This window comes from Sus scrofa, chromosome 3 (assembly GCF_054392235.1).
Source record: "Sus scrofa isolate SSC_HxYL_T2T_F1_AM1 chromosome 3, Sscrofa_HxYL_maternal_Yorkshire_Landrace_v2.0, whole genome shotgun sequence".
NCBI classification, from domain to species: domain Eukaryota; kingdom Metazoa; phylum Chordata; class Mammalia; order Artiodactyla; family Suidae; genus Sus; species Sus scrofa.
In genome coordinates, this window is record NC_139385.1 from 80792414 (window position 1) to 80819615 (window position 27202).

Genomic DNA, 27202 nt, shown 5'->3' on the forward strand with positions numbered 1-27202 from the left:
TGGCCTGTGTCTCTGTCAGTTTCTTCCAAGTGTGTGTTCTCACTGAACTGGAGAGGTCAGGGATATAGAACATTGGCTCCAGGGGTAATTGCATGACTATGCTTAGGAGACTCTGCTTTAGGGCCAGAGAGGCTGAGGCATTCTAGAGAATCATCCCCCTCTCCACCAAGGAGCACATATAAGGGTTGCAAGTAGAGTCTGCCTCAGTTTAGAGAACTTAGAGATTGTCCTTCCACTAGGGGGGAGGAAGTGATTCAGGACATGAGGAATTTGGGAGATTCCTGGTGGTGTAGCGGGTTAAGGATCCCTTGTCCCTGTAGCAGCTCAGGTTGCTGCTGTGGCTCACATTCCACCCCTGGCCCAGGAACTTCTACATGCCATGGATGGTGGAGAAAAAAAAAAAAAAAAGACCTGAATTTGATTTCCAGTCTCTGGAGCTCTGTCAATTCACCTTAAAGTGCAAATCCAAGTTTCACTGGGAGGCAAATTTGAACCTATTCTGGGAAGCCCTGACTCTCCTGATCTTTGACTTGAACCAGCATTGGAGTGAGGCAATTGGGTAGCTAGGGAAAACAATTTAAGGAGGAATTCACTTTCACTTTCAAACGGGGTGCTTGAACACATCCAAGTATGCGTGCCTCCTTAAATTTTGTGCCTAGTACTCTACAACAACCTTTTGGCTAGTCCTTATTTGTTTTCCCACTCTCCCAGTGGGCAGCACTTCCAGTGGCAGGCCAGCATTCTCTGCCATGTCTCTGTGGTCTCTGCTCAGCAGCCCTGTCTGGGGTCTTGGCTTTGTCCTCCTCATTCTGGTCCCTCTGCTTAGACTAGGTGTACAGATCTGGTATAAGATCCATCTTTGGGACCTCCAAGGCTGCTCCACAGATCTGACTGGGAAGACAGCGGTGGTGACTGGAGCCAACAGTGGTGAGTGCTCTTCCAACCCTGACACCTCCCTAAGGACCCTAGCCTCCAACAGCCTCAACAGGGAGGGCAGGAGGAGGACCAGCACCCACTATCAGAAACTTTGTCCCCCCCCAACCCCCCTTGCTCCACTGTCCTCTGGTGACTCCCCAGACTAGCCTTCTCTGAAGCTGCCTTCCCACAGGCATTGGGAAGGCTGTGTCCCAGGAGCTGGCTCGTCGCGGAGCACGTGTGATCCTGGCCTGCCGTAGCCGTGAGCGTGGACAGGGAGCCCTGACTGAGATACAAGCAGCCACCAGGAGCAACCGCCTCCTGCTTGGTGGGGTGGACCTGAGCTCTATGGCCTCCATCCGGAGCTTTGTTCAGTGGCTTCTGCGAGAGTCTCCTGAGATACATCTACTGGTTAACAATGCTGGTGTCTCTGGTATGTGCCTTGATTTGCTTCCCCTCAACACATTTCTGGAGCCTCCTTTCTTGCTCAGGTATCCTCCAAGCCTAACCTGTACATCCCATGGAAATACTAATTCAGACACTATCCTAAAAAGTCTACCTTAAGTTATAGCCTCAAACATCATTGCCTCCATCTTCAGCATACATGCTCCTGTGGCATTTCCACTGAACCCCAATATATTCTCCCCAGATTTTGTCTTCCTCAGAGTTGTCACTCCATCACCCACCACCTACATTTTCATCTCCTTCCAGGATTCCCAAGAACACGTACCCCGGAGGGTCTTGATCTCACCTTTGCCACCAACTACATTGGGCCTTTTCTGCTCACAAATCTGCTCCAAGGTAAGGAAGGATGGGTGCTTACCTTCTGTGCTGCCCACGCTTCTCCATTCCCCCGGTGTTTTCGAGGCTTACTGTCTCACCTCTTTTCCCTTGGCACCTGGACACTTGCTGAGTGATGACCTCGGATGCTTTTCCTAGACACAACAGGGAACCCACCAGGCACCAGTCAGGATTAGAAGGCTGGTAATGGAATCACTCAGCCCCAGATATAACCAGTGAGAGGATATAAGATCGACATCCCACCTCTCCTCCCCCCAGCTCTGAGTTCTAGGCAGCCCAGTAGAGTCAGTCATCTCAACAAAACGTCTTGAGGGTGGCACTAGGCCAGTGGGATTAAGGTGGTTTGGGTTTTTCAGGGAGGGGGGCAGTGGGCAGCAGGCACATTCTCCCTAATATTTTCTCTGGATTGTCTAATCGCCTCTTGAAAAGAAAATTGAGGACATTCCCGTCGTGGCTCAGTGGTTAACGAACCCGACTAGGAGGATGCAGGTTCGATCCTTGGCCTTGCTCAGTGGGTTAAGGCTCCAGAGTTGCTGTGAACTGTGGTGTAGGTTGAAGACGCAGCTTGGATCCCATGTTGCTATGGCTGTGGCATAGGCCGGCAGCTGTAGCTTCTCTTCGACCCATAGCCTGGGAACTTCCACGTGGGTTCGGCCCTAAAGAAGCCAAAAAAACCCCAAAAAAACAAACAAACCAAAAAAAAAAAAAAAAAAAAAAAAAGAAAGAAAGAAAATTGATGTTTTGGCCAGGTAACACAAATCCAAAGTACAAAATTGGAGTTCCCGTGTGGCTCAGCAGTTTAAGGATCTGTGTTGTCACTGCGGTGGCTTGGGTTGCTGCTGAGGGGCTGGTCTGGCCTGGGAACTTCTGCATGCTGAGAGTATGGTCCAAAACACAAAGAAAGCAAGTGCAAAATTGAATGTACGCCATCCTTTATACGATAAACTAAGCTGAGAGCCTGACCTTTGCCTTTCCCAAATCCACGCCCTCATTTCTGGCCAGATGATCTGCATCTCTTGCATCACACTGTTTTGTTTTGTTTTATTTTGTTTAATTCTGACTGTGCGTTTGCACATGTGTTTCTCTCCATCTGAAATATCCTTCCCCATCCCTTTAGACTGCCTAACTTTTGTTCAGCTGCCAACACTCAGCACATATATCATTCATGCTGGGGCTCCCTCCTGGACACCTCAGCCTGCTCCAGCTGCCCCTTTCACCCCTGTGCACACCTCTGTTCCTGCACTGATGTTACTGTATGAAGATTAATCTCCTACTAGGCTGTGAACCCCTTTGGTCTTTATGTCACTATGTCTGCAAGTTTGGGGTTCATTGTCCTCTTTGAGAATACTTTTCTTTCCAACAGGTTTTGGCAAATACTTCCTACTCAATTTTTCATTTGTGATTCTTCATTTAAATGGAGGGCTCAAAATAATTTTAGCATTTGGAAACAATAAGTAAACTCATAGGTGACAACCACTATTTTTCTTACTTTATATAATCCAGACTTTTTTTGTATAGTTAGGAACTCATTTTTTTTCCTTTTCTTGGTGGAACTTGAAACATATGGAAATATCCAGGCCAGGGATTGAATCTGAACTATAACAATGACCCATGCCACAGCTGTGGCAATTTTTGATCCTTAATCCACTGCATTGGACCATGGATTGAACCCACAGCCTCAGCAGCATCTGGAGCCAGGGCAGAGCCCTTAACATGCTGTGCAACACAGCACGAACCCCAGGGACTCATTTCTTTTTACAGCCATTATTTTATATTCCTTTATTATTAATTTTTTATTATTTATTTATTTATTTTGGTCTTTTTGTGTTTTTATTTTATTTATCTATTTATTTATTTATTTATTTGTCTTTTTGCCTTTTCTAGGGCTGCTCCCGAGGCATATGGAGGTTTCCAGGCTAGGGGTCTAATTGGAGCTGTAGCCACCAGCCTACGCCAGAGCCACAGCAATGCAGGATCCAACCTCTTGGTTCCAAGTCGGATTCGTTAACCACTGCGCCATGACGGGAACTCCGGTCTTTTCGTCTTTTTCGGGCCACACCCACAGCATATGGAGGTTCCCAGCCTAGGTGTCCAATCAGAGCTGTAGCTGCCCGCCTATTCTAGAGCCATAACAATGCAAGATCCAAGCTGTGTCTATGACCCACACCACAGCTCACAGCAAGGCCGGATCCTTAACCCACTGAGCAAGGCCAGGGATTGACCTGCATCCTCATGGATGCTAGTCAGGTTCATTAACCACTGAGCCATGACGGGAACTCCCAGGAGCTCGTTTAAAAAAAAAAAAAATTTTCACTGGAGTTTCTGCTGTGACACAGTGAGTTAAGGATTAGCTGTGGTGTAGGTTGAAGCTGGAGCTTGAATCTTATCCCTGGCCTGGTAACTTCCATAGGCCGTGAGTGCTGCCAAAAAAAAAAAAGATTTAACTTGTTCTGTTGATAGTAATTTTACTTTCACTCTTTTTTTTTTTTGGCCTCGGCTGTAGCATATGGAAACCAAGCCAGAGCTATGGCCAAGGATTGAACTGGCGCCTCCCTGGAGAGAAAACCTGGATCATTAACCCACTGCACCATAGCAGGAGCTCCCTACTTTCACTCTCTGGGAAGATAGTTAATAGTTAAAAATACAAAAAACACTTTCCCAAGTGTCTCTGTACATCTTTTCCCCTAAACCAGCACTCATACAGCCTTAACATCTAGCTTGGTGTCTGCTGTCATCCAGAATGAATAAGTAAATGAATGAATGTATGAATGTGTGAAAGACAGCTTTCACAGTGTTTCAAGCCTCTCCATCCCCCGCTTAGCCATCAGTGAGATGAAAATACAAACAAGGATCCATTAAATTAGCTCCAGTTGGCAAGTGGAAGTAAAAGAAGGCAAAACTCCATTTTTATTTTAGGCCCCAAACCCCCCACTAAAATAAAACAAGAGGAAGAGCATTAGGAAAGCAGCTAATGAAAATGAAGCCTCAGTTCACACTAAGCTTTTCTGCGCCTCTCTTGGGTGCCTGCGTGGGGGGCCTGCTGACCATCTCCTGCAAGTCTGTGATGGGCCCTGTTCTCCTGGAATCTCACGGAGAAGCAGGCTGGGGAGTGGGCATGGGAGTTTACTCCAGGACTTGGATTGAAGGTGTGTGGTCCTCTCTCCACTCAGGGGCCCTACAACGGGCAGGGTCAGCTCGAGTAGTGAATGTGTCTTCCTTCCGGCAAGCACATGGGTACATTGATGAGGAACATCTAATAGGGGCTGGTGGACCTTTGACCTTCAACCAGAACTATGACTGCAGCAAACTGCTTTTGGCATCATTCACTGGGAGGCTTGCCCAGAGACTTCAAGGGACAGGTACCTGCCTTTGATACCCCTACCCCTCCACTCCCATCACCACCCTCCAGTCCTGCACATCTCATTCCAATGTGTTCTGGCCATAAAATACTCCCAATATTCCCCAAGCCAGCTGTTAATCTCTGCTTATCATCTGTGCACCCTGTATTTTCCTCAACCCCATCTTCACATCTCCTTTTCAACCTTTTCCAACTCTTTCTCATCACCCACAATTTCCTCTCCTCCAACACCATCCTTCACGTTCCCGCTAACACTTCATGTTCACCTAACATTTTCTTTTTTCTTTTTCTTTTTTTGGTCTTTCTGCCTTTCCTAGGGCTGCTCCCACGGCATATGGAGGTTCCCAGGCTAGGGGTCTAAGCAGAGCTGTAGCCACCGGCCTACACCAGAGCCTCAGCAATGTGGAATCCAAGCCGAGTCTGCAACCTACACCGCAGCTCACGGCAATGCCAGATCCTTAACCCACTGAGCAAGGCCAGGGATAGAACCCGCAACCACATGGTTCCTTGTCAGATTTGTTAACCACTGCGCCACGATGGGAACTCAACACCTAACACTTTCAAATAATCTTGTCTCCTTACTGCCTTGGAAATCACCATTTGCATAAGTTATGAAACACTGACTTTCCTGCCACCACCTCTAAGTCCCCAGTCACCTCTACCCAACAGACCTGGTTGGCAGAAGCACATTAACCCTTTCTTCCATCGTCGTCTCCCTTCACTTGTGTCTCACTCACTCAGGTGTGACCGTGAACTCTGTGAGCCCAGGTGTTGTGTATACGGGGATCATGAAGAATTCCCCTTGGTTGTATCGCTTCCTCTTCTGGCTCCTTAGCATCTTCTTCAAGGTGGGTAGTGGAGGAGCTGGCTCTGCCCAGAAGAGGGGGCAGGGCTACTGCTCAGAGTGTCCCAACAGGCTGGATGGAGCCTGCCTGGCTTTATCCTCCTTCTCCCCCGTGTCTCTCCAGAATAGCAAACAAGGCGCGATCCCAGTCCTCTACCTGTGCTTGGCAAAGGAGTTGGATGGCATTTCTGGAAAATATTTTAGCAGTTCCTGTGTGATAACTCTTCCCCCTAAAGCTGCCCGGGATCCTCATGTGGCCCAAAGCCTCTGGAATACCACGGTCCGACTGACAAATCTAGACAAGATGGACTAATCGTCTTTGACCCCTGCCCCAACTTGCCACCCTCCCCTGACCCCAGAACCTTGCTCTGATTTTGCCTTCCGTTTGCCACCTGCAAGGATCAATCTCCTTGTCCCGAATAATGATCACTTCCTCTTCCTCATGGTTCAGGGGCATGAGAGCTCAGATTAGCCAGGGTAACGTTTCAGCTTCCACTTTTCCGCCAGTTCTCTGACAGAAGGATTCACGCCTTAGGCACTAGGATCACCAGACTTACTGAGTCCCATGTTAGGGTGACAGGGAGTAAAACTCCTTTCTGTGGGTCTTAGGGGGACTGGTAAGAGGGGAGACTTCCACATGTGCCTCTTGGTTCCTGGTTTTGGGGGACAGGGCCATCTAGTCTCATCTGGATTCTTGTAGGACAGCACCCCAACTTCACAGGGTGTTTTCTCCCAGCTACAGGTAGCTGTTCTGTCTTTCACTCAAACTGCTGTTCCTGGGTGCCCGTCATGCAATGAGGCCAGTGAGTTCTGAGAGTAGAGCCTTCTCACGCTTTTCTAGGCCCTTGTTCATCTACATCAATTTTTCTCTCTCTCTCTCTTTTTTTTTTTTTTTTTTTTGCCTTTTTCTAGAACCGCTCCCTCAGCATATGTAGGTTCCCAGGCTAGGGGTCGAATCGGAGCTGTAGCCACCGGCCTACACCAGAGCCACAGCAACACGGGATCCGAGCCGCGTCTGTGACCTACACCACAGTTCATAGCAACGCCAGATCCTTAACCCACTGAGAGAGGCCAGGGATCGAACCTGCAACCTCGTGGTTCCTAGTCGGATTCGTTAACCACCTAGCCACGACAGAACTCCCATCTACATCGATTTTGGAATCGCTGTTCAAACTTCACACACACAAATCCTGTTGGGATCGAGCTACATCTATTTGGGAAGATTGACATTTTCATGAGAATGAGCTGTTCTAAACACAAAAAAGCTGTATTTATATCTTTTTAAATCTTCTAATACTCTTAAACAGTTTTGAATAATTTTACCTGTAAAGATCTTGTACAGGTTTTACTATATTTCATTCCAGGTACCTTGCTTTTTATGCTATTGCAAGTGGTATTTTAAAATTCACATATTAATCATACATTAAACAACTATATTAAGTAATCTAATTCTAATAAGTTATCTGTAGAGTCTTTGGTTTTTCCACATAGAAAATCACTCCTTCTAGGAATAACAACAGATTTATTTCTTCCAACTATTATAAATAAAATTTGATTCCTTTTCCTATGCCTTAATTGGTTTTCCAGTATTAAAAACCAAACTTGCATTTAAACCAACTTTGTCAGAGTGTTACTTTTGTATACATTGCTAAGTTGAGTATGCTTATGTTTTTATTTTTTATTTATTTCTTTGGCTATGCCCACAGCATGCAGAAGTTCCCAGGTCGGGGATCAAACCAGTGACATAGCTGTAACAAGAGCCACAGGAATAACAAAATCGAATCTTTAACCCGCTAAGCCACAAGGGAACTCCGTTTTTTTTTTTTTTTTTTTTTTTTTTTTTTTGCTTTTCAGGGCCACACCCGTGGCATATGGAGGTTCCCAGACTAGGGGTCCAGTCAGAGCTACAGCTGCTGGCCTACACCACAGCCACAGCAACACCAGATCCAAGCCACGTCTGCGAACTATACCACAGCTCACGGCAATGTCGGATCCTTAACCCACTGATTGAGGTCAGGGATTGAACCCACGACCTCATGGTTCCTAGTCAGATTCGTTTCTGCTGCACCAAGATGGGAACTCCATGTTTTTGTTTGGAACTGTTTACTGTGTTCATAAATGAGATTAGCCTGTATTGTACTTTTCCTTACTTATGTTACCACTGTCTAGTTTTTCTGCCATGGATATACTCACTTTATAAAATTAATCGAGGGAGTTCCCATCAGCGGAAACAAATCTGACTATACATACCCATGAAGATTCAGGTTTGATCCCTGGCCTCGCTCAGTGGATGAAGGATCTGGCTCTGCTGGGAACTGTGGTGTAGGTCACAGACACAGCTCAGATTTGGCATTGCTGTGGCTCTGGTGTAGGCTGGCGGCTACAGCTCCGATTGGACCCCTAGCCTGGGAACCTCCATATGCCGCAGTTGCAGCCCTAAGACCAAAAAAAGAAAAAAGAAAAGAAAAGTAAAGAAAAAGAAAATAGAAAAAAAAATGAATTGGGGATTTGTGTTAGTCCAAGGACATTATATGAGAAGCAAATGGCAATTAATTGAGGATTAAATGTACAAGAAGCTTGTTAGGGGAAATGGTTGTGAGAGAAAATGGGGGAGAAGCTGGGAGAAGCCGGGACAGCCACCAGAATGTGATACAAGTCCAGCCGTGAGGGGAGAGGGAAGGTTGGTTGTGAGCATCTTAGTGGGGCGATTTTTTCTGTTTTTAAACTCCCTCTCTTTTTTGAAAGTATACAATCTATTACTGTTCTTTAGTGGTTAGTTTAAAATTTTAACCTGCATATGTAACTTAACAGTATCTTTAATCAATATATATATATTCTTCAGGAGTTCCCATTATGGCACAACGGAAACAAACCCGACTAGTATCCATGAAGATATAGTCCCTGGCCTCTAGCTCAGTGGGTCGGGGATCCTGAACTGCAGTGAGCTATGGTGTAGCTCGAAGAGGAGGCTTGGATTGAGATTTGCTGTGGCTGTGGTGTAGGCTGGCAGCCGTAGCTCTGATTCAACCCCTAGCCTGGAAACCTCCATATGCTGCAAGTGCGGCCCTAAAAAGAAAAAAACAAAAACAAAATAAAAAAAAAACCCACAAAACACCCAAAAAATCCTATATTCTTCTTTCTTTTCTTTTTTTTTTTTTTTGTCTTTTTTGTCTTTTGTTGTTGTTGCTATTTCTTGGGCCGCTCCCGCTGCATATGGAGGTTCCCAGGCTAGGGGTTGAATTGGAGCTGTAGCCACCGGCCTACGCCAGAGCCACAGCAACGCGGGATCCGAGCCGTGTCTGCAACCTACACCACAACTCATGGCAACGCCGGATCGTTAACCCACTGAGCAAGGGCAGGGACCGAACCCGCAACCTCATGGTTCCTAGTCGGATTCGTTAACCACTGCACCATGACGGGAACTCCCCTATATTCTTCTTTCAAACAATACATCGAGCTTAAGAATTTTTTAACATTATTCATTCTCTTTGAGTTTATATGCTTTTGCAACCCAATATTTAAAGGATACCCTTATTTCATTGATTTCACAAATCAGATATTTTGTTATTTAAAATAGTTGTACAGATTTATCCATATATTTAATGTTTTCTCGCTCTTCTTTCTTATGTCTCAGATCTCCCATTTGGGATTATTTTCCTTCTACCCTGCAGTATAGCCGTAGAGGTTCCTTTCATGAGGATTTGTGGTAGACAGAATTCTTTTTTTTTTTTTTTTTTTTTTGTCATTTTTTTGTCTTTGTTGTTGTTGTTGTTGTTGTTATTGCTATTTCTTGGGCCGCTCCCGAGGCATATGGAGGTTCCCAGGCTAGGGGTCGAATCGGAGCTGTAGCCACCGGCCTACGCCAGAGCCACAGCAACACGGGATCCGAGCCACGTCTGCAACCTACACCACAGCTCACGGCAACGCCGGATCATTAACCCACTGAGCAAGGGCAGGGACCGAACCCGCAACCTCATGGTTCCTAGTCGGATTCGTTAACCACTGCGCCACGACGGGAACTCCATGGTAGACAGAATTCTGAGATGGCTCCCAAGGCTCCCAAGGTCTAGTCTCCTCTCTCTGCTCATGAGTTCACTGAGCAGACCTCATGAACGTGATGGAATTTTACTCCTGAAATTATGTCATGTATTTGGTGAGGAGATTTTCTGATGTAATTAGTCTGTAACCATTGGTCTTTCTGTATGTGTGCATGCTTGCATGTGTGTGTGTGTGTGTGTGTGTGTGTGTGTGTGTGAATGCACAATATTTATTCATGTCTACTGCATTTTTTTCTCATCTTTAAGTTACATCTTTCCATGTTTGAGTTCTTCAAAGCTTGCCATGGTTTGTATCATTCATTAATTTATTCATTATGTGAGTGTTTATGGAGAGTCAACGGATCCAGATTTTATTCTATGTTATTGTCCTACAGTCATGAATAAAATAGACAAACATCCATGAAGTTAAGGAACATATATTCTAGTGGAGTGAGAGAGATGACTAATGAATAAATATCATCAAATTACATAGGTATGAGTGCTATGGACACATGTGAAGCAGGAAAGGAAAGAGAGAGAGCCCCGGTGAGGGGCTGGGACCACAATTTCAGAGGTTGCTAGGTAAAGACTCAAGTAATCAGTTGGCTTTGAGATAATCAAAGGGGAGTTTATTTGGGGGTGGACCTGGCCTAATCAGGTGAGCCATTAAAAAGGGTTCAGGCCTTCTCAGAAGTCAGAGAGAATCTCCTGTTTACCATGAAGAAGCAAACTGCCACATCATGGAGAAGGCCCCATGGCCTCTAGGAAGGTGCAAGGAGCTGAATTTTGCCAATAACCAGTGAGTTTGGAAGAGGACCTGGAGCCCAGATGAGATTGCAGCCCTGGATGGCACCTCAATTTTAGCCCGGTGAAATCCTGAGTAGAGGACCCAGACTCCTGACCCACCCACCCATTATGTGAGATAATTTATGTCTTTTTTTCCTTTTCTTTTTTTTTTTTGGCCCACGGCATGTGGAAATTCCTGGGCCAGGGACCAACCCTGCCCTACAGGAGTAATGAAGCCACAGCAGTGACAACACTGAATCCTTAACCTGCTAAGCCACCAGGGAACTCCAATAAATGTCTTCTTTATTTATTTATTTATTTTTGGTTTTTGTGATTTTTTTTTTCCCCTTATGGTTGATTTACATTGAATGCCTTCTTTAAAACACTGAGTTTTTAGTAATTTGTTGTGCAGCAATAGACCACTAATACAGGATCTAGTGATAGCAAACTTCTTCTGTTTTATTTGTCTGAAAATTTCTTTATTTTACCTTCATTTTTTAAACTTCAATGACAAACATTTTTAATTTTTAAATTTTAATTTAATTTTTTCTTTTTTTTTTTTTAACAGCTGCACTTGTGGCATGTGGAAATTCCCAGGTCAGGGGTTGAACTGGATCTGCAGTTGCAGCCTATGTTACAGCCACTGTAACACCAGGTCCCAGATTCGCTTTGACCTATGTCTCAGCTTACTGCAAAGCTGGATCCTTAACTCACTGAGCCAAAATGAGAACTCTTATTTTAATTATTATTATTATTATTATTATTATTATTTTGCTTTTTTTTGAGTCCAAACCTGGGGCATATGAAAGTTCCCAGGTTAGGGGTCAAATCATAGCTGCAGCTGCTGGCCTATGCCACAGCCACGGCAACACCAGATCCAAGCCAAGTCAGTGACCTACACCATAGCTCACAGCAATGTGGGATCCTCAACACACTGAATGAGGCCAGGGATCGAACCCGTATCCTCATGGATTTGTTGGATTTGTTACTGCTGAGCCACAGTGGGAATTTCCTTTACTTATTTGCATATGGAAGTTCCCAGGCTAGGAGTTGAATCAGACGTGTAGTTGCTGGCCTATACCACAACCACAGCAACTCAGGATCTGAGCTGCATCTTTGACCTACACCATTGCTCACGGCATCGCCAGATCCTTAATCCACTGAGTGAGGGCAGGGATTGAACCTGAGTCTTCGTGAATACTCGCAGGGTTCGTTACTGCTGAGCCACTGTGGGAACTCATCTGTAATTAATTTTTAATTGAAGTACAGTTGACTTACGAAGTTTCAGGTGTACAGCAAAGTGATTCTTTTATATATAAGCGTGTGTGTGTATATACATATATGTACACACACACACACACATATATATACGTTTTTGCTGATTATCTTCTATTACATGTTACAGTTTTTGGTGGCGGGCATCTAGGATTTTCTATGCATAGTATCATGTCATTTGCAAAGAGTGACAGTTTTACCTCTTCCCTTCCAATTGGGATTCCTTTTATTTATTTTTCTTCTCCGACTGCTCTTGCTAGTACTTCAAAACTATGTTAAATAAAAGTGGTGAGAATGGGAGTTCCCTTTGTGGCGCAGTGGTTAAGGAACCCGACTAGGAACCATGAGGTTGCGGGTTCGATCCCTGGCCTTGCTCAGTGGGTTAAGGATCTAGCATTGCCTGTGAGCTGAGGTGTAGGTCACAGACGAGGCTTGGATCCCTAGTTGCTGTGGCTCTGGTATAGGCCAGCGGCTATAGCTCCGATTCGACCCCTAGCCTGGGAACCTCCATATGCTGTAGGAATGGCCCTAGAAAAGGCAAAAAGACAAAAAAACAAAAACAAAAAAGTGGTGAGAATGGACATCTTGTCTTCTTCCTGATCTTAGAGGAAATGCTTTTTTAGCTTTTCACATTAAGTATGATGTTAGCTGTGGGTTTGTCATATAAGTTCTTTGTTATGCTGAGGTAGGTTCTCTCTTTGCCCACTTTTTGGAGAGTTTTTATCATAAATGAATGTTGAGGGTGTTTTTTTGCTGCGCCCATAGCATGTGAGAGTTCCTGGGCCAGGAATCGAACCTGAGATCCAGCAGCGACCAGAGCCGCTGCAGTGATAATGTCACATCCTTAACCTGCTGCACCATAAGAGAATTCCTGGTTCATTTTTTTTTTAAAGATCTAATTTCTAGTTCACCAATTTTGTCTTCAGATATGACTAAGCTTTTGTTTACTCTAATAAGTTTATATTGATTATTTTGCTAATCAACCATCTTTTTGTTGTTGTTGTTTTGTTTTCACAGCTGCATCCGTGGTGTATGGAAGTTCCTGGGCCAGGGACTGAATCTGAGCTGCAGCTGCAACCCACTCCCAGCAGCAGGAGCACTGGATCCTTTAACCCACTTTATTGGCCCAGGGGTCAGTCTGAGCTGCTGCCGTCAAATTCTTAAACCACTTCACCACAGCGGGAACTCCTACCATTAATTTTGATACTCTCTGGTTCCTTCCTTGTATTTCAAATCCCCCTTTATGTTTTTGAAAACAAATTAAACACATTCATTTTATATTTTGCAACCGAAAATTCCAAATATGAGCAATCTTTGCGGGTTTAAATAGTATATGGCAGCTTGTCTCTTTGTGTGTTTAGTGACTTTGTACTTTCATGGTTCTGAAACTTCAGCTGGAGGACTTATTGGATGCCTGGGATTCAAGTGCATTCCCCAGAGAGAGTTTACATTTAGTTTGACCAGGTTTCCAGGAGGACTATACCACCTTGGATCATTTTATACTAAATTCTTGTCTTGGAATCTTTTGGCCACATAGTGTACATCCTGCCATGTATACATTCTCCCCCAAACTTGTGTGCATACAAACTTACTAGTTTGAATTATAAGTGAAGATTCCCCCCACCCTCAACCAACTACACCTAGAACCAAGGAAGAGATAGGCTTTTATATTCAGTGTTTCCTCTATGCGGCACTTTTTTTTTTTTTCCTTAAAAAAAAAGATTGCCCGCTCTCTGTGGGTGTTACTCTTTGACTCTCCTGGCTTTATGTATGTAGGGGATAATTTTCCATTCCAGTAGTCTCTGCTCAACCCCAGATTTTGTCCTCTGTCCTTGTTTATGGCCCTTTAAAGCCTGCTTCCAGGCCACCAGGGGTTGGCTTAGCAAATGCTGAATCATCTGTGCCTTGGAAATCGTAATCTCAATGTCATCTCTAGCTTCTGAGAAATTCCCTTACATTACCACCAGTTCATTCAGGCAATACAAATAGGGGTGTGTGTATGAGAGTGTGTGTGTGTGTGAGAGAGAGAGAGACACACACAGAGAGAGAGACAGAGACAGAGAGAGAGAGACAGAGGGAGAGAGAATGATGTATCCAGCATTTATAGTTGCACTATATCAGGTGGAGTCTCTGTGATACTTAGTCCTCTGTAGTACCGGAAATGGAAGAGTCCAATTTTTTTTCTTTCTCCTTCCTTCTCTTACTTTCCTTTGCATTTGGGTAATGAATTGTCCCAGCACCATGTGTTGATTTGTATGTCATTCCCCTCCTGATTAATAATATAAATATTGTTGTATCACAATTTCATGTATACACACACACAGTGTTCTTTTTCCTCAGGAGTTTCTTGGCTATTTTTGGCCTTTGCTCTTCTCTACAAATTGACCAATTTATTTTCAGTCTCCTAGAATATCCTGATAGGATATTGATTAGAGCTGTTTCAAATATATAGATTAATATGGGAAAATTTAATCTTTCTGACATTAAATCTTCCTGTTCATGAATGTGCTATATTGCCCATTTATTTAGAATACCTTTAATGTCTTTATATGACTTCATAATTTTGGGTTGGGAACATATTTTGTTAGGTGTATTACTAGGTGTACTACTAGTTCCCGTAGTAGCACAGCAGAAACAAATCCTACTAGGAACCACGAGATTGAAGGTTCGCTCCCTGGCCTCACTCCATGGCTTAAGGATCTGGCGTTGCCGTGAGCTGTGGTGTAGGTTGCAGATGCGGCTCGGACCTGGTGTTGCTGCGGCTGTGGCGTAGGCCAGCAGCTACAGCTCCGATTTGACCCCTAGCCTGGGAACCTCCATGTGCCAGGGGTGTGGCCGTAAAAAGCAAAAATAAATAAATAAATAAAAAAATACGGTGCACCAATTTTATTTAAAATATTAGTTAATGTTTCATTGTTGGTTATACAATTGAAATGGATTTTTACATTGATTTTTTTATTTGTAGCCACCTTGTAAATATTTTCAAAATCAGTTTCAGTAATTTTCAGATTCTTTTGGCATTTCCTGTGTATGTTATCATATTATCTGTGAAAAATGAGTTTAATTTCCTCCTTTCTAATCTTTATGCCCTTCATATCTTTTCCTTACCTTATCAAGTTAGCTATGTCCTAAAATACAGTGTTGGTTAGAATCACAGATATTGAGCATCTCTCTAGTCCTGATTTTAGAGAATCTAATGAAATCTTACTTTATTTCAAGAATCTGATCTGTTTGAACAAAAACGTCCCCAACTTGTAGATATGGTTTTTCCCGTGGTTTCTACAACAGAACTTGTGTGGTCCTAAGTTCCCACTGTAGGAGTGATTTTTATGGTTATTCTGGCTTATCTCATTGTGGTCTTCTTATCACATTGTCTTCCAGGTCTCCTGAGGGACTATCCTGATGCTGTTACGTTACCCCAGAAGGAAATGGGGCACAACAGGCCTGACATTCCTGGGCCACTTTGTTTCCTCACATTCTACCAGTGTGTGGTAACAGAGCCAGGCAAAAATCAATATACATTAGGTTCCTTCCTGAAAGGCCAGATCATCTCATAAAAGAATAATAAAGGAGGGAATCTTAGACTTGGAGAATAGACTTGTGGCTTCCCCCCCTTGGGGTGGGGGTGTGTGTGTGGGGGGGTGTGGGGTGGGGTGGAGGGAGTGGGAGGGATCAGGAGCTTGGGGTTATTGGATGCAAACTATTGCTCTTGGAATGGATTTACAATGAGATCCTGCTGTGTAGCCTTAAGAATTATGTCTAGGTACTTACATCACAACACAACAATGGGAGGGAAAAAATGTATACATGTATGTGTAACTTGGTCCCCATGCTGTACAGCAGAAAAAAAAAATTAAAAAAAGAAAAGAATAATAAAGGAGGGGGAAGAAGAGTTGAGGTGCTGTCTCTAGACCGTCTGATAAGAAAGCCACTGGCCACATGTGGCTATCGAGCTCTTGAAATATGACTAATGTGACTGAGGAACTGAATTTTAAATTTTACTTAATTTTCATATACATGTTAAAAAAATGTATATTTAAACAAGTTACTGGAAAACTTCTAAATAGGTTTGAGGGAGTCCCCTGGTGGCTCAGTGGGTGAAGGACCTTGTGTGTCACTGCTGTGGCAAGGGTTCGATCTCTGCCCTAGGAACTTCTGTATGCTGTGGGTATGGCCAAAAAAAGAGTTTGAAATAATTTGCATATATGAATTTACTTTTCAGTTGTAAAATTTTATAAAATCTAAACCAGATCAAGTATTACCAATGAAAATTTACCATCCAATAGAAATGTGCTGTATGTGGGAGTTCCCTGGTGGTCCAGTGGTTAGGACTTGCCACTTTCACTGTTGCAGCCCAGGTTCAATCCCTTATCTGAAAACTGAGATCCCACATCAAGCTGCTCTACACTGTCATCAAAAAACAAACAAACAAAAAAATGTGTTGTATGTGCGAAATACACACTGGATTTCAAATGACTTAGTATAAAAGATGTAAAATATATCATCAATATTTTCATATTTATTATATTGAAATGATAATATTTTGACAACTTATTAAAATTAATTGAAGTTGTTTCTTTTTAGTTTTTGAAATTATAGCTGCTAGAAAATTTAACATTATATGTATGGCTGGCTTATATGAAATTTAATTTTAATAATTTTCTCTAAAAAATTCTTAAAAATTTATTAGCATATTTTCAATTCAAGACAATTTAATGTTTACATTTTCTTTCTTTCTTTCTCTCTCTCTTTCTCTCTTTCTTTCTCTCTCTCTCTCTCTTTAGGGCCACATCCTCGGCATATGGAGGTTCCCAGGCTAGGGGTCGAATCAGAGCTACAGCTGCAAGCATACGCCACAGCCACAGCAATGCCAGATCAGAGCCATGTCTGCGACCTACACCACAGCTCACGGCAATGCCAGATGTTTAACCCAGTGAGTGGAGCTAGGGATCGAACCTGTGTTTTCATGGATACTAGTCGGGTTTGTTTCCACTGAGCTACAAGGGCAACTCCTACATTTATTTCCTTTGGACAGCCTGGTATGGCTGATGTAGATGCTTCTCTCCCCTGTATCTGTCCTCTCCCATGCCTGGCTTTGTCACCCTTGATTTGCTCGCTGCCTTTATCCAATTACCTCTCCAAGTCTCTCAGCCTGAAATCCACCTCCTCCCTCTGGAAAACAAAATTTGTTTATTCAAAGGGTGGTGTTTCCCTCTCGGTTACTTCCCGTGTTCCAGAGTGCCTAGGAGTCCACCCAAAAGTGAACAGATGTTCTCTTCTGTTCAGCATCACAGGTTGGGAGGAAATTTTGGGGTCCTTGGGGTCCTGTTCAGGTTCCCCATCAGAAGGGGCCTCAGGTTAGCACCTATGAAAAAATACATAAGACAAAGACAATATTAATTTTCTTTGAAGACCACTCAGACTAATTCAGTATAAAAGAAACATCGTGTTTCCTGTTTGCACATCCTGTCCTTTAGAGTCAGTGGGACCCTTTTCATGTGTCTTTCCTGTATCACTACCCGGATTCTACCCAAGTTTCATCCTCACTTGAAAGCTCAGCATATTCATTAATTCATTAAAGGTTGTTAAAGCACTCAGAGGGATGGCTCCAGCTCAAATTGAAAATATATGTTACAAAAGTTTCAAGGCAGATCAATATGTACTAATATAGACAGTCTCCAAGATGTATTGTCCAGTGGAGATAAAAACAAATTCAGCACAGGGGAATTATATTCAATAGGTTGTAATAACCTATAATGGAAAGGAATCTGAAAATTTATTTATCTATATATAGATATATCGAATGTATATATATCTAGATATATCTATATAGAGATAGAGATGTATTGATGTATATCTATATGTCTGAATCACTTTGCTGTATACCAGAAACTAACATAACATTGTAAAGCAACTATATGTCAATTGAACAAACAAGATTTGGAACAGTGTGTATAGAAAGCTGCTCTTTGCATCTAAAATGCTTAAGTTTTTAGAGACTGACTTTGGAACTGCAAACAAAAATCAGATAGCTTTGGGTAGGGATCTTGGGAATAGGATGAATGGGACATGTATTTATGTTTTTAAAAATGTGCTTATTTGTGATAGCCAAAAGCTAGAAGCAACCCAAATGGTCATTGATGGGTGAATGGATAAATAAAATGGTATATTGGTATAAATAAAACATATATATTGGATAAAGAAAACATAGTACTTCAACATGAATTAATTTTGAAGATATAAGCCAGACACAAAAGGACAAATATTGCATGATTTTATTATTATTTTTTTTTTTGGCTGTGCTCACATGACAAAATCCCTGAGCCAGTGATGGAACCCATGCCACAGCAGCAATGCAAAGCCTCTGCAGTGACAATGCCAATCCTTAATGAGCCAGAGAGAAGTGTATGATTCTATTTATATGAGGTACTTATAATAGTCAAATTCGTAGAGACAGAAAGTAGAATGCTTGTTACTGGGGCCTAGGGTTAGGGGAGAAAAGAGAGTTAGTGTTTAATGGATACCGAGTTTCAGTTTGGAAAGATGAGAAAATTCTGGAGATGGATAATGGCGATCGATGGCTGCACGATAATGTAAATGTGCTTAGTGCCCTGAACTGTACACTTAAAATGTAAATTTTATGTTACGGATATTAGCACAATTAACAAAATATATGTATACAGTGAATTTAAAAGCCTTCAAATTTATTTATTTATTTGTTGGCTAGGGCATGTAGAAGTTCCTGGGTCAGGGATGGAACCACCCAGGCCACTGCAGTGACAGCGCTGGATACTTAACCCACTGCACCACAAGGGAACTCCTCAGGTTGTTTTTCAATCTGAGATTAACTGAGATAAACATACATTACACTAGTTAAAATTCAGACTCTATACATGGATTCACAATCTTCCTAATGTAGATTCTATCATTAACATTCTCATTTTATGAAAGAGGAAACAGAGGCTGGGAGGGGTTAAGTAACTAAGCCAAAAATCTCCCGTAGTCAGTAAACCGAAATGGAACCCATTGTCTAGTAAATTCCGGCTCTCCCAACATCCTTGTGCAGACATCTTGGAACACTTGTTCTAGGTTTTTTGTTTTTGTTTTTGTTTTTTTTCCCCCATTGTTAGAAACAGGTGCAGTGGGCCAAAGAATTTGTACCTTTTTTTTTTTTTTTCAAGGGGCGCACCCGCGGCAAATTGAAGTTCCCAGGCTAGAGGTCCAACTGGAGCTGTAACAGACAGCCCACGCACGCCACAGCCCAGCCGCAGGAACACAGGATCCGAGCCCCTGCTGCTACCCACACCACAGCTCAGGGCAGTGAGGGATCCCCAACCCACTGAGCGAGGCCAGGGATCCAGCCCTCATCCTCAAGGCTACTAGTCAGGTTTGTTACCGCGGAGCCACCAAGGGAACTCCCGAGGACTTTATACTTTCTAACGTTTTCTTTCTTTAAATTAAAAAAAAAAAGCCAAAATTCTATTATGTACATTTGCATTATTTTATATTTTCATCATAAGGTCTTAGAATGCCTGAATCCCCATATGATGGATAATACTGAACAACAGCAAAATTTATTCTCTCCCGCAACTACTTGGCGAAATACGGTTTATCGATACTGTTTTCGTTAGCGGCTTCGCACTCAAGAGAGCAGCGACCCTCTGGGGAACACACATGCTCAACGCAAAGGAGTCCTTTGCCTCCCCTCTGCCGGGAGAGGGCGCTGGCCGCCGCTGGCCTCTCTCCTGTGGTCCTAATCGCCTTCCCACGCGCAGTGCGCACGCGCCTATTTCTCTCCAGGTGTCCAGCTTTGTGCCTGATCGAAGTCTCCTCGGCCGCGCTCAGCGCGCTGTTTTTAAATGCGGGTGGTCTTCGGGGAAGAGTAACGTGTTCCCCCGACCCAGAACGCCTCAGGGCCTCAGCGGCGAGGGGGACTGGGGTGCGCCCGCAGGGATCGGGCGGCGCTGCGGGCAGCCGATGCGGGATAGGCGGGCCCAGCTAGGGCTTGGGCGTCGGTCGCCGGTGGGGCCCGGAGCCGGGCGCGGAGCCCCTGACAGGACAGGTACGGAGGCGGCGACCCTGGGAACCGCCTCCTCCCCCACGGTGTTGGCGAGGCTCTTGGCGGTGCTCTGGGGCCTCGGCGCTCGCCTAGGGCACAGTCGGGAGCCCAGTGTGCGGGGCGGGGGACGGCGGGGGTGGGCCGGGGCCGGGGGTGGGGTGGGTGCTCACTCGGGTTTGGGCCGGTCCGACCCACCTGAGCTCTTCAGCCTGGCGGTATTCTCCCGGGGTCCGAGTGATTGCGCCTCCGAATTCCTCCAGAACTGTAAGGGTTCACCTCCTTTCCTGGGAGCGCCCGAGGCACCCCTGAACCCATTCGGAGCTACAGGTTTCCTGAGGGGCACACGGTTGAGAAGTTGTGTTAAACAGAAAGAAAAAAAAAAAAAATAGAGGCCCCAAGCATGGGGGTCTGGACATGCGTTTGGTGTGTCTGTGTCTCTCATTTCTGGGGCCCGCCCTAACTGGCAGGATGACCCTAGAACAGTCATCTTGCGCATCCCCACGGCTAAATCATGCAGATGAGAAACTCCGCTGTTTTTAAAGAGGCAATGGCTTAGAAACTTACTCTCATTTATTACACTGAGGAGAGCAGCAAGCCTGTCTTGACCACATACTGATCCTTAAGGTACTGAGAGTCAGGACTCTATGAGGTGGAGATTGGCGTTACCTGGTGTACTGCTAAAGCCCAAGCCACCCTGGATGTTAACGATTGTAGCTAGCGATAACTTTTTGTTCTAAAAGGCATTTTGTGGTCAGAGATGTTTAGTTTTCTCTACTAGAGAGTATTTCAGAGCTTTCAATATGCTAATGATATTTTCCACGAATTTCCCACTGAGAGTATAGTCTGGAGAGTTTCCCAAATTTGAATGGAAAAGGCTGTTATTCTTGGGGGTTGCCTCTGTTTAACATATGCAGCAGTTTGGGAAATGGAGTTTTGGAATCAGAAACTCAAGGTTTGGAAGGGGCAGTGTAGGTCAGTGCCTTTTGAATTTTAATGGTATATGCATTGGTTGGTTCTACATTTTTAACAAATTCCCAGGTGATGCTGACACTGTTCTTCCATAGACCGCACACTTTGAGTGGCAGGGGTATAGATCACTGGATTGATAGACACGGAGCTCTGATCCCTGCTTTCCAGAACAAGCTGTGCTGCCTTGAATGATCACGTCCCCTGTCAAGGCCTATAAAGTAGGAGGCTAGCCTAGAAGATCTCTAAGGTTCCTCTCAGATCTAAAATGTGATTCCAGTCCAGTTACTCTTGTGAGAGTTGAACACCATCTAAAATATCCTTGGGCGTTCCCGTCATGGCGCAGCGAAAACGAATCCGACTAGGAACCATGAGGTTGCTGGTTCAATCCCTGGCCTCGCTCAGTGGGTTAAGGATCTGGCGTTGCTGTGACTGGCATAGGCTGGCAGCTGTAGCTCCGATTAGACCCCTAGCCTGGGAACCTCTATATGCCGTGCATGCGGCCCTCAAAAGCAAAGTAAATAAGTAAATAAATAAGTAAGTAAATAAATAAAATATCCTTGCCCAATGGCCAATTTGGGCTTGAACATTTCTAATTATGGGAATTTACTGCATGTAAGGCATCCTGTTGCATCTTGGGATAGCATAATAAAGAAAGTTTTCACGTTGCTAAAATACATCTCTGTATCTTCCATCCTCTTGGTCCCAGGTTATCTTTTAGCATCAAACAGATAAAAAAGTACAATCTCTTTTTAAAGAGATGACTCTTAAAATGTGAGATGACAGTGTTTTTACCAAGTTTTCCCCAAACCGATTTATCTTTTATTCTACCATGACATTGCTTCACATCCCTCTCTCTTAAATTCAGTCCTTCTTTGTGGAGTGTAGTGAGGCTGTAGCTGGATTTTGAGGGATGAGTGGGGCTTACACAACTGGAGAAAACATTCTAAGCAGCTGATCGTGGTGCAGAGATGACACTGCATATGTCAGATCCAGGCTTGTTTGATTAAAATAAGAAGTGGCATGTCAGTGAAAGATTTTAGGCAAAGCAATTTTTTAGAGTGTGTATCTTCTTGCCGTGGTGTATGATGTGATTGGAAATGGGGACAGAGAGAGCCAGGGAGCCAGATGTGCCTCACCTATCAGTAAAGAAGACTTACGCTGATGATCATCGTAACGCCTTTTATTTATGTGTAACAGTTTACAGATTAGAGAACGTTTCTCAGACTACCTTTCCTGTGAGGTAGACAGGTCAGCTGTTTCCCTGATTTATAAATGAGTCACCAAAGAGGATAAATGATTTGCCTTAATTCTCAGGGGTATTACATGGCAGGCCAAAGTGATGACAGTGGTAATGGGGAGAAAGGAAGGCTGCAGGAGGCAATACTGAGGAAGAATTGATAAGTTGGGCCTGCCTGAGAATGAGGGTACAAAGGAAAAGAAGTTGTTAGGGAGGAGTCAGAATTGTTGGGAAAATCATAATACGTAACTGACAAGTGCTGTATCTATCATTGCTAGTGGCTGCCTGGAGTTACGGGTTGGGAGGGAATGTAGTAGAGGATTCCTAGGTTATTTAGCCTGTCTACAGGTACTGGAGAGTGTGTGGGGCCTTGGGTGATCTGTCCCATAGCAAGGGAAATGGGAGCTGGATCCTCAGTGTCCCCCAAGGGGGTAAGTACTGAGCAGTTGACTGATTCAAAGTTATCTCAAGGTCCTCGCCATCCTGGAGACCCTAGATTTGGTTTTATATAACTTTTTTTTTTTTTTTTTTTTTGTCTTTCTGCTATTTCTTTGGGCCGCTTTCGTGGCATATGGAGGTTCCCAGGCTAGGGGTCGAATCAGAGCTGTAGCCACTGGCCTACGCCAGAGCCACAGCAACGCAGGATCTGAGCCGCGTCTGCAACCTACACCACAGCTCACGGCAATGCCGGATCGTTAACCCACTGAGCAAGGGCAGGGACCGAACCCGAAACCTCATGGTTCCTAGTTGGATTCGTTAACCACTGTGCCACGACGGGAACTCCTATATAACTTTTCTTTTGAAGTTCTGGCTAGTACTAGTTGCACCTGGCTGATAGACAAATTGGCTGTCCAGTTTCACCTCCCCAAGCTCCTGTATGTCCACTGAAGGCTTCATTGAAACAGAGACTGGACCCTTGTCATGCCCAAGGCCTCACTAAAAGCTATTTTCCAGAAGATCTGCACTTTTCCTAGAGCCTAGAGGTCTCTCTCTGTGGTTACCCTGGAAGCATATGAGATTGAGATCTAGTGACACTACCAAAATCCATGTGACCTGGATTTGTCCCTGCACTTTCAGTTTCTTATCCTCCTATATGGAGCAGAAGGAGCTGCCTCTGCTGGGGTATGTGTGCACGACTGTTAAGTTTACCCCCTGATGTCTCTGGGAAACCTGTCAGAGCCAACATGTATCCATAGAGCCTGGTGTTGGTATAGCCTTCTCTTCAGCACTGCACGTCTTCTGTGTTCAGTGCTTAGGATACTGAGATGTATAAAAAGTCTTTGCCCTGAGGGAACTCACGATGGGATGAGAAACGCTATTTTAAATAAAATGTAATATTATAGAGGTATTTCTAAAGTGCTATATAAAGGCAGAGGAAGGAATGACCACCTCCACATGGAGATATGAGGTGAATCTTCAGTGAAGAGGTGAGAATTAAGTTAAGCTTTGAAGATAGAAAAGACCTGATGACGTTTGTGGCATTTGCAGAGGCCTAAGATGGGTAGATCCAGGTGGCTGGAATACAGGTTTGGCATCAAAGGAGAGGTGAATGATGAGATTAGATGCATAATGAGGCCAGATTCTTTTATTTTTTAGGGCTGCACTCTCGGCATGTGGAGGTTCCCAGGCTAGGTGTTGAATCGGAGCTTCAGCTGCCGGCCTACACCACAGCCACAGCAACGCCAGATCCAAGTGGAGTCTGTGACCTACACCACAGCTTAGGGCAATGCGAGATCCTTAACGCACTGAGTGAGGCCAGGGATTGAACCCACATCCTCATGGATACTAGTTGGGTTTGTTTCTGCTGAACTCCAAGGCCAGGTTTTTAATGGCCTATGGTTTTGTGCTAAGATTCAGTTTTGTGGGAGGGAAGCCACTGGAGGTTTTTAAGCAAGGAGGTGATGTGATTGTATTTGGGGAAGCTGATTGTGGAAATAGACTAAAAGGGGAGACTCTTGGAACCTAGACTTGGCTTTGGTCTGAATTAAGGATTAGGTCAGTGGGGGTGGGAAAGGGAATAAATCAGCAAGACTGTAGAGACAGAGTTCACCTGCCGTAAGGACTAACTGGTTGTTGAGAACAAGAGAGAGGGAGTTGTTGAGGATGACTCAGTTTTCTATTTTGGGTGGCTGGTGGTGCCAGCAGTAAAGAGTGAATACAGACAAGGAAGATTTTGGGGGGAAGATACCATGTGTTTTGCATCATGTTGAATTTGAGGTGGGGTCTCTGGCATTTAGCAGGCAAGTGGGAACATGGGTCTAGAGTTCAGGAGAGAGTCTGTGCCTAGGGGTGGTAGGTGTAAGTGGTAGTTGATGCTGTTGGAATGGCTGAGTCCAGCCACACTTATGGAAGGCTGAAGATGACAGAGGAGATGACAAGGACCGGTGGGCCAGGTAAGAGAGAGTGTTGTCCCCGGAGCTACAGAGGGAAAAGTTGCAGGAAGAGAATTGGCAGCCTCTGTTGCTGCAGTTTGAAAAATGTACTTGAGATTGCAGTCACCAGGACTTATTTTTTTCAGTGGGAGCAGCTCCAGTGGAGCCGTAAGGATGGGAGCCAGCTGGATTGAAGAGTGGACGGCAAGCGAGGATTAGGGAGAATATACTCACTTTGAGTGGTTTGGCAGGGAAGGAAGGGAGATGGTGGCACCTTGTGGCAGAGACTAGAGAAAGATTTTCCTGGAGGTCTTGAGTGTGGGTTTTCAGATGATGTGTAAGAGCCAGCAGAGAGGTCGCATTTAAAGGCACAAAGGCAAAGATGATTGCTAAATAGGTCCTCAGACAGGGGAGTGTTGACTCTGAAAAGGGGACACAAATTCTTGTGAAGAGGAATGACAGAAGAAAAGAAAGGACGGAGGAGGAAAGAGGCAGTGATGGCTACATCTGAATTTGCAAAGGAAGTCTTTGTAATAGGACTCATAGGCTCAATATTCTCCCTCAGCAAAGTTATCTGCTGAGGGGTGGGGGCCCTGGTGTGGACTCGGACAGGAACGGAGGCTTGAGAGTGGTGGGGGAAGCTTGAAACAGCTGTCCAGAGAGGAAAGGGAAGATTTGAGCTATGTCCCAAGAATGTCAAGTGCCCTCTGAACTTGAATCCTGCGCTGTAGGCCTCTCTTTCCTCTCCTCATAATAATTAAGGCCGACATTTATTGAGTGCTTCGTACCAGGCACTCTTCTAAGTGCTTTTCAGTCCTTCTCATGTGATTCAGACAACAGCCCTGTTAGAAAGGTATTGTTATTATTCCTGTTGTACAGAAGAGGAAATTAAGGCATGGAGGATTACTTACACTTAGTATCCATGTTTGATGAATTTCTTACCTCTGCAGAAATGGCATTCCTTCCCTTGAAGCATCAGAGAAAGACAGACATTTATTCCCAACTCCCAGTTTCTGGTCCTTGAGGGGCTGGAGTTTAGGGCTGCTAAGGAGGGAGTCTATGGGTATGATGGTGACATGGATGAGCAGGGTGGTGGGGTCACTTGCTGCTGTCTTTTTTGCAACTACGTAGGGAACTCTTAAGTCCTTGTGTGATTTCCCAGCCACCTGACTAGAGAGACAAGTGACTGATAATGATTTGTTAGATCCTGCAGGCTGAGACTGTGCCACTTGAGATGGTAAATAAGAAAAGAGGTCTTGTCTCAGTCATCCAGAAAAAGAATATTTTTTGCCAGTTTTGGGACCAGGCAGACCTAAACCTTACATGATAGCATGGATTATTAACTCATCTTTTGTGTTTTCCCCACTGGTATGATAGATAGAATTAGTAGGTAAGTAAGTTGCACACTTGACTCGAGTGAAAGGGGAGAATGGTGAGATGGCATGGATGGAAGAGAAACGGATGGACTTACCTTTTTCTGCTTCAGCCACTGGAGCATCATTTCTGTGTCCTTCCTCTTGAGGTTGCCATGGAGACGCCTTTGCGTGGTGACTTGAGGAGATTGATTTCCATTATGATCAGACGATGACGTGGCTTTTAAAAGAGAAAGGACAGAACGCTCTGCTGGGGAGTGGCCGGTGAGCTGCCCAAAAGGCAGAGCCCAGCACAGCCGAGGTGGCTGTGGCTTTGTTGGCTGCTTTGGCTTTTGCTGAAGTTGTGAAATGGTGCATCTCTCTCTTTAGAGCGCAGGCTCAGGGTTCCCTCTCTGCAGGGTCCTAGTGCCAGGGACTTGCTGGTTGATTCATGGGAGGGAGGAAGCAGCAGGAACTTGGAATAGACTGTTAAATAGGGCTCCTACTAGCTCCAGAAGGGTTGCAGTTCTTGAGTACAGGGCTGCACTCAAGTGCCTGTTGCCTTCCTGCAGACATTCCATCATTGTGGATAAGTGAGGCACACTGTGTAGCTTTCCTTCCTGGCTCTTGGAGGTCTCGGCCCTGTGGAGGTGGGCCTGGCATCACTGGGTATTCTTGGGGGAGAGGGATACCGGGGGATGGGATAGAGCTGTATTCAGATTAAGAGCAAGCTGCAGACATTTCTGGGGAAAATGAGGAGCTGGAGAGGTAAAGAAAGTCCATTTAGGGTCTAGGTCCTATCCGTTTGAGATCTGCAAGGCAGGTACTGGCGTAGAACCTAGGGATGAAAGAAAGACTCTTATGTGTGTCTTCTTTCTGGGTTCCTGTGTACATCTGGAATTGAGCCTTCCAAGCTCCTGTTCCCCTCACCTTTCCTGACTCCTGAGGGACTTAATGTCCACACTTGGCCCTTCCCTACTAGTGCTTTTAAATATGGACAACTTCAGCCTAGTTTTAAGAAAATCTGCAGCCTACTAATTACCATTATGTTTCATTTTATCTCTTCACAACCAAATGAAAACACCCAGTGCCTAATGTAGTTTAGTTCATGTGTGTGGACCCTGCTGCGAGACATCCTGGATTTCACACCTCAGCAGGTGGGACCAGAGAAAGCAGACAGTTGGGTTAGCCCAGGAC

General features: G+C 44.5%; 2 protein-coding genes and 1 long non-coding RNA gene across 18 annotated transcripts in view; 2 read left to right on the forward strand and 1 right to left on the reverse strand.

Annotated features, from left to right (window-relative positions):
* Positions 1-598: 598 nt before the first annotated feature.
* Positions 599-15606, forward strand: LOC100513982 (retinol dehydrogenase 12). Of its 2 annotated transcripts, none has more exons than XM_021087361.2 (6): positions 599-927; positions 1109-1348; positions 1627-1716; positions 4887-5075; positions 5816-5922; positions 6043-7531. In XM_021087361.2, the coding sequence occupies exons 1-6, from the start codon at positions 750-752 to the stop codon at positions 6229-6231; spliced, it is 993 nt and encodes a 330-aa protein (XP_020943020.1). In that variant the 5' UTR covers positions 599-749; the 3' UTR covers positions 6232-7531. The 2 variants fall into 2 exon arrangements, with proteins under 2 accessions (XP_020943020.1, XP_005662499.1); XM_005662442.4 differs by lacking the exon at positions 6043-7531 and adding an exon at positions 15398-15606 and having other exon boundaries at positions 696-927.
* Positions 14888-26379, reverse strand: LOC100737572 (uncharacterized). 2 transcript variants are annotated; one of them, XR_014841632.1, is made up of 4 exons: positions 26125-26379; positions 20640-20717; positions 20271-20407; positions 14888-17381 (listed from the first exon to the last, which is right to left on the reverse strand). It is a non-coding gene; the product is annotated as an uncharacterized LOC100737572 (long non-coding RNA). The 2 variants fall into 2 exon arrangements; XR_135162.5 differs by lacking the exon at positions 20640-20717.
* Positions 20005-27202, forward strand: part of DCTN1 (dynactin subunit 1) — a 30183-nt gene continuing 22985 nt past the window's right edge. For 10 of the 14 annotated variants that reach the window (XM_085015676.1, XM_021087352.2, XM_085015677.1 and 7 more), the window contains exon 1: positions 20028-20078. The gene's annotated coding sequence lies outside the window, so the exon portion shown is untranslated. Of the gene's footprint in view, positions 20079-27202 lie in introns of all 14 variants that reach the window. The other 4 variants (NM_001444447.1, NM_001444448.1, NM_001444449.1 and 1 more) reach the window with 1 other exon arrangement.

Excerpts from the sequence above, each read along its gene's own strand:
- LOC100513982 (XM_021087361.2), top strand. The coding sequence starts at position 750 with ATGTCTCTGTGGTCTCTGCTCAGCAGCCCTGTCTGGGGTCTTGGCTTT. Across the intron at positions 1,349-1,626 it reads TAACAATGCTGGTGTCTCTG|GATTCCCAAGAACACGTACC; the intron begins GTATGTGCCTTG and ends ATCTCCTTCCAG. Across the intron at positions 1,717-4,886 it reads GCTCACAAATCTGCTCCAAG|GGGCCCTACAACGGGCAGGG; the intron begins GTAAGGAAGGAT and ends CTCTCCACTCAG.